The sequence below is a fragment of the Micropterus dolomieu genome, linkage group LG01 (genome assembly GCF_021292245.1).
Source record: "Micropterus dolomieu isolate WLL.071019.BEF.003 ecotype Adirondacks linkage group LG01, ASM2129224v1, whole genome shotgun sequence".
In the NCBI taxonomy this organism is placed as follows: Eukaryota; Metazoa; Chordata; class Actinopteri; order Centrarchiformes; family Centrarchidae; genus Micropterus; species Micropterus dolomieu.
This window is the reverse complement of record NC_060150.1, coordinates 40,969,201-40,975,380: the sequence shown is the minus strand read 5'-3', so window position 1 is coordinate 40,975,380 and position 6,180 is coordinate 40,969,201. Positions and strand designations below refer to the sequence as shown.

Genomic DNA, 6,180 nt, shown 5'->3' with positions numbered 1-6,180 from the left:
TAACTTCCTTTTTAAGTTGACATACTGTCATACTCTGTTTAAGTGACAGCTCTGCCATTCAACACATACACATTCCGTAGTTTATTGTCATGATAAATACACAACAGGAGAATTTCCTTCAAACATTCATAAATATACTGTCAATAAAAGTTCCTATACATTTTCAATTTTCTCCTCATTCTTGCCATACCTAGTGTCTGCATACCTCCAAGGTGAATGTACTTTTTAATGAATCAGAAAAATATCAGCCCTTGTAGTCACAACGTGACTTGTATTTTCCTTCCTCCTGACATATGTAGGTGTGCCTGTCTATGTCTATGAGTGTAAGCATTCCAATCTGGTGCATAGTGGGAAACACCGCAGTTACAGGTACTTGAGACAGGAAGATGTCTCATTCATTTTGCACCTTTGATAAACATTATTCATGTCAATAGTGTTTGGGCAGTGCAATCATTTATATCTCCCTAAGGACCCGTGTCACAAGAAAAGGAGGAACTGAGCAAGCTTGTAATGGCGTACATAGCAAACTTTGCACACAATGGGTAGAGTATTTTATTTAATTACTGCTTTTCTTGTCCTGGGAAGTGTTTATACAAGAGCTTCTTTTCACGGGCTGTTTGAGTGTTTTTTTTATGCGTTTGCTTCCTCCACACAGGTCGCCTAATGGGCCCACACCAGTGGAGGGGGCTCGCTACAAGCACGGCTGAAAGTACCTGAAACTGAACCTGCAGCAGACAGTAGCCCGAGGACTGAAAAAGAATAGAGCTTGCCTCCCAGATGTGGTCCTGTCTGATCAACTGGCAAAGTCTCACCCTGCTAATGATGAACTCTGATCTAAGACTTCCATAAAGTGCAACATACATTATCACACGACAAGTGAATTTCACAGTTTGTCGTCAAGTGTGTAACGTCTTTGTCTCTGGATGTCGTCCCGGTTACTTGGGCGAACCTCCCAGTTTGGGCTTCTGGTTCCATTTGCGCAGGTACATTCAAGTAAAGGCTTTGGTGGCCGAGTCGAAGTCACCTGGAGACACAGAGACACTATGTTAAAGCCTGTTTACTGTATTGAACATGGCAGAATACAAGCACATAAAGTCCAAATGATATGTAGTACCTGAGATTTGAGGACACGTAGCTCACTGTGAACTTTCCTAAACTTATTCTCCAATTCCAGATACTTTTCCTTAAGCTTTTCCCTGTCCCTCCTCTCCTTCAAGAAGTCTTCCTTGTAGACTTCAGCCTAAAATTAATTGACAAGGAAACATAATATAAAATTCAATTGAGAATTTGGGCGAGTGCATTTGAGGAATAGTTCGACTTTTTTGGGGGAACGCACTTATTCGCTTGCATGCTGAGAGTTGTGTGAGAAGACTGATACCACTTCCGTGTGTGTATGCTAAATATGATATAGTTAGCTTAGCACAAACACCGAAATCAGAGGGAACCCGCCAAGCGAGGCCTAGCTGTTCCCCCTTGTTTCTATTCTTTAAGCTCAGCTAAGCTAACTGGGCTAACTGTCTCCTGCCTGTAGCTTCATATTTAACGTACAGACATGCGAGTAGCATCAATCTTCTCACCTTAAGCTCACCATAAGAGCGAATAAACATGTATAAAAAATAAAAAAAAATATAAAAAAAAAAATCACATACATGATGATACACAATGCTCACCTGATGTTTCCAGATATCATGTAGTGTTTCACTGCTCACATCAAGAGGTTGAGTAGTCTGAAGTGCCTCGTCGAGAGCCTGTATAACATAAAAGCAGCTACATTACCACTGTTGTTGCAGGCAACAAACACTCAGAACGACTCGAGCTGTGGATATAGAGCTGTCAATTCAATCTTTATTGTCCCACCAGGGGAAATTTGATTTGCAATTGGGTTAAAACAAACATACATGAGACATAAACAAAGATAAGAATAGCTGTTGCCGTATACAACACTTAAACTGTGTTGAAGTGAGGTGCTATAACATGTGCATGGATCAGGACTCACCTTGTTCAGTCGTCTGATCTCCTCGTGCTGACGCTGCCCTCGTCGAGTTAGAGTGCTGTTTTGCACCCGCAGCTCCCTTGCCTCCTTTTCTGCTTTTACTAACTCCGAGCTGACATCAGTGTCTCTAGTCTGTGAGAATTTTACAATGAGGATCAAATTATTATACACACTTAACAGATTGAATTCATTGAAATGCTTTAAATTGCATTTACCTACCCGTGTGCTCTCTTTGACTTTCTTATGTAATGTGAAGTGGTTTTCTCCTCCTTCCCAAGTCTCTTCTTCAAAGTGACTTTGTTGCAGTAATGCTTTTAAGTCTTGGACCTGAGGGTTGGTTAAAGAAAACGACATGTGACACAAGGCATCCAAGTAAACTAATCAAACAAGCCAAATAGTGCTGAATCAAACATTGAGTAAGACTGTTTTGCCCCTTTCTTACCTTCTCTTTGTAGTACTGTCTCATGGTTCGGTACTCTTTAGCCCATTTCTCGTTAATAGAAAGAAGCTGAGTAAAAGAGAAAGAAGACTCATCTTTTAAGTACTGAAAGGTACATGTGTTTTGGGATGAATATAAATCTCAGTTCTGAAATGTACTCACCTCTTGCCTTTGCTCCTCCAAGATAATTATCTGTGCTTTCATTCTGACGTCTCTGCTGGCAGCCGACACCTCCAACTGAAGCTAATAAAAGGGGAACTATTATAATGTGGCCCACGGTATGCCAATCAGCAGTTATACAATATGACTGTATCCACTAACTTCCTTTTACACATTTTTGGAAGTTTTGTTTGGGACAGTTTCCAGTAACACAAAGAACGTTTTTTTTTTTATTTCCTTGTGGTAAGGGAATCAGACTGTGACAGCATGGGAATGAATAATTTTGTCTCAGACGCATCTTTTAATGTTGCATCAGTTAATATTACCTCGTTGTCCCCCAGCAGACTGTCAGGAAGAGCCACAGCAGCTGTGTGAAGGTTTTCTCCAATGGAGCGGCCCGGCAGACAAACCTCATACCTGAAAACATTTAACCACATCAGTGAAAATGAGTTTTTGGCATTATATAGCCTTTTATTAATAGCACCAAACCAGTAAATCATAGGAAGTTCTCTGCAAAATGTCATGTCCCTCACCAATCGATATTCGGCAGTGATGGGTACAGTCTGTGGGTCTGTCTGTTGTTTATGGTGGTACCGGCCTGTGATCTCTCCACAGGTGGCCTGTCTGCTGTGTTTTCATGTTGGGACTGTCAAAACACAAATGAGGACACACATTATACTTAGCACTTTTAAAAATCCTTACTTCATAACATAAAACTATGTAGATTACAGTCAGTAATACTGTGGTGGTCTATAGGGTTTAAGGTGCCGACCATAAACCAAAACACCCCCAGATCTTGTCTGGATCTTTGTTGCTTATCATTTCCCATCTCTCTTTCCTCTCATTTCCGGTAATTTCTCTGTCACCATCTAACAAAGGCTAAAAATTCCCAAAAACTATTCAAAAAGTTGCATTATGTAGTGCTGAAACATGAATGAAATATCAATTAGTTTGAGTTTCAAGTTTGATCATCAATTAACTGTGGTAAATACAATTTAATTTAATTCATATAAGTTAAGATGTTTCTTTATTAGTAGGGGAAATAATAAAAGAATCAGTTAACATTCTGCGTAGATGGAGAAATATAAACACACAATATACAGAAATTGTGCAGCTCTGTGTTGTAGAATGACAAATGAACCTTGATTTATTTATCAAGCGTACATGGCAAACATTCACTGGTTCAACCTATTCAAATGTGAGGATTTGGATCTCATTTCATATTACTGTAAATTACTGTTTTTCAAACTGTTCAGAAATTGTCTGGATGTACATTTTGGAGTTGCTGTACTGATGAAGCAAGGTGCCTAGCCTGACGAAAATGGCACGCGACAGATGACTCAAACCCAGAGAGGATGTTAATCTCCACAGAGTCATGCATCACCCAAACTCAGGGGCTGCACATGGGGCTCTTCACACCACGTGACTTCACAATAAACTGACATGGAAGAATAAGTGTGTGTTCTTTAGCTCTAGGGATCAAACATAGGCAGATATTTGTTGTTATTGTTGTTGTCGTTGATGATAATAATAATAATAATCTTTATTTGCAGAGCACTTTTCAAAAACAAGTTACAAAGTGCTTTAACAAGTGTAAAGACAATAATACCCAAAAGACAATAATACAAAAACAATACAATATAAAAGCATAAAAACATTGAAAAGACTAAGATACATGTTTAAGATAAATATAAAATTAGTAAAATACAATAAAATAAAGGGGATAAAATAAAGTCAAATAAGATCGGGAAAGGCTCTCCTATAAAAGTATGTTTTAAGAAGGGACTTAAAAGAGTGATGATGATGATGAAGTATTGAACTGTCTAGCCTACACTGCACTTGAGAGTTAACCCTGATTCAATTGAAAAAAGAGAATGTTTCCTGCATGCCCTGTTGGGAATCTAGATGTGTTTATTTAGTGTCATTTATCAAGACAAAACTGCCAAAAAGGACAATCTCTTTGGCTTATCAGAGAAATCAGATTCCTCCATGGACATTTTGAAACAGCTGATTTTGTTAAACGTTTTCTGAAAATTAGCTTGCAACAAATGTTTAAAAACAAATAAAAATTCTATGAGAAAGGTTTACTTGCACAATAGGAAAACCTGAAATGCAATGTACAAGAAACAGATCTACCTTGTCCAAAAAAGTAACATAACAATAATTATTGTATATTCTTGTCTTGTTCTCCTTACTCCAATATTGTTCATCATCACGTCTCGTGGACTAAGTGTTTCATCACACCCCTAATCAGAGCCCTTAAATGTCCCCACCACTTTTCAACAAAAAGTGACGCCCTTGGATTCCTCTATCATTACCTAATAATAAAAACCGTTAATAACTTAATAATCAAGCAGAAACACACATAAACAATGAATCAAAAATTAAATTAAAAGCGCAAACTCACCATATTGTTGTTTTCTGGGCTTCTCAACACGTGGTGATCCCACAAAAACCTGGCACTGACTCGCTCCCAGCCTCACTTATAGCCTACTGACGATCACGTGTGACGTTGCAAAACCTGCATTGTCCAATCAGCGGCTGGGATTCCCTCGCCGGGCCGGTTCAGTCTGCTGAGACGCAGACGGACTTTGTCGAAGGAAAGGAAAGTACAACTGGTTGATCAGCAGCTCGAGCGGTAATTAGGGATGTGTTTGTGGTACTGATCGATGACTAAGAGAAAAATCTAGTCTACACTGCAAGAAATGACACGAGGGATCTTATTATTTTCTTGATTGCAGAAGTTTTTATTATTTTTATTTTAATGCAATATGACGTTTTCCCTTACAATAATTTTCTTTACTTTATTAATAAATGTATAAATGTCCATATTATTATTTTATAATATCATAACATCCAAAACAAGGGACACAAATAATAATTAAAAATACTAACAATAGATAAAAATCAATAATCCATACATGAAGTTAATGAAAATCAAATCAAACACATATTCTTCCGTATTAACAGAAGACTATATTTTGGACATTATATTAAAATATAAAGGAAATAAAAATTAGTAAATGGACTAAACTATAGCCTAGCCTACTTTATGGCTAAATGTTAAAATAAATTTTAATCCTGCAGTAGGCTATCTTCAAACATGAACAACATGTTATTGTCAGATATTAATGCTCTTGTTTCAGTCAAGTACAATCAAGTAAAATACCAGTAAATTGAGATTAGGCTATAGTCTAGCCTACTTGTGGAATCAAGTCGTCATTTTTTACAGTGGACAGCCCGCACAGTTTAACGTTGCGTAATGGGGGCAGTATCTTCCTGGGTGGGTGAACTGTGCACAGCCGGAAAACGTTTTGAAGACACAAATATCAAAATGAAACTGTCCACAAAAAATATCTAACATAACGTGGGAAAATCACACATCACGCAGGCTTATCATGTTACTCAATCTTCTGACAGGCTGTTCTCAAAGTTGTTGACTCAGAGCAGACTTGTTTCAGGGAAGAAGGAGAGGGGAAAATACGCCACTGCTCCTCCTCCAGTAACCGGCAGTCAGTGCAGGGGACTCAACATGTATTCTTTCTCATAGAAACTAGCATAAGTAAAACTTATTTCCATACTTCTTTGC

The 6,180-nt window shown here is 38.2% G+C and overlaps 1 protein-coding gene across 1 annotated transcript; it reads right to left on the bottom strand.

The window, feature by feature from the left end:
• Positions 1-534: 534 nt before the first annotated feature.
• On the bottom strand, positions 535-5,046 carry LOC123973433 (TNFAIP3-interacting protein 1-like). Its single transcript, XM_046053454.1, has 10 exons — positions 4,999-5,046; positions 3,125-3,237; positions 2,918-3,008; positions 2,595-2,675; positions 2,436-2,501; positions 2,213-2,320; positions 1,997-2,125; positions 1,671-1,748; positions 1,115-1,240; positions 535-1,024 (listed from the first exon to the last, which is right to left on the bottom strand). Exons 1-10 carry the CDS (start codon positions 4,999-5,001, stop codon positions 884-886), a joined length of 936 nt encoding a protein of 311 aa, XP_045909410.1. The 5' UTR covers positions 5,002-5,046; the 3' UTR covers positions 535-883.
• Positions 5,047-6,180: the final 1,134 nt, after the last annotated feature.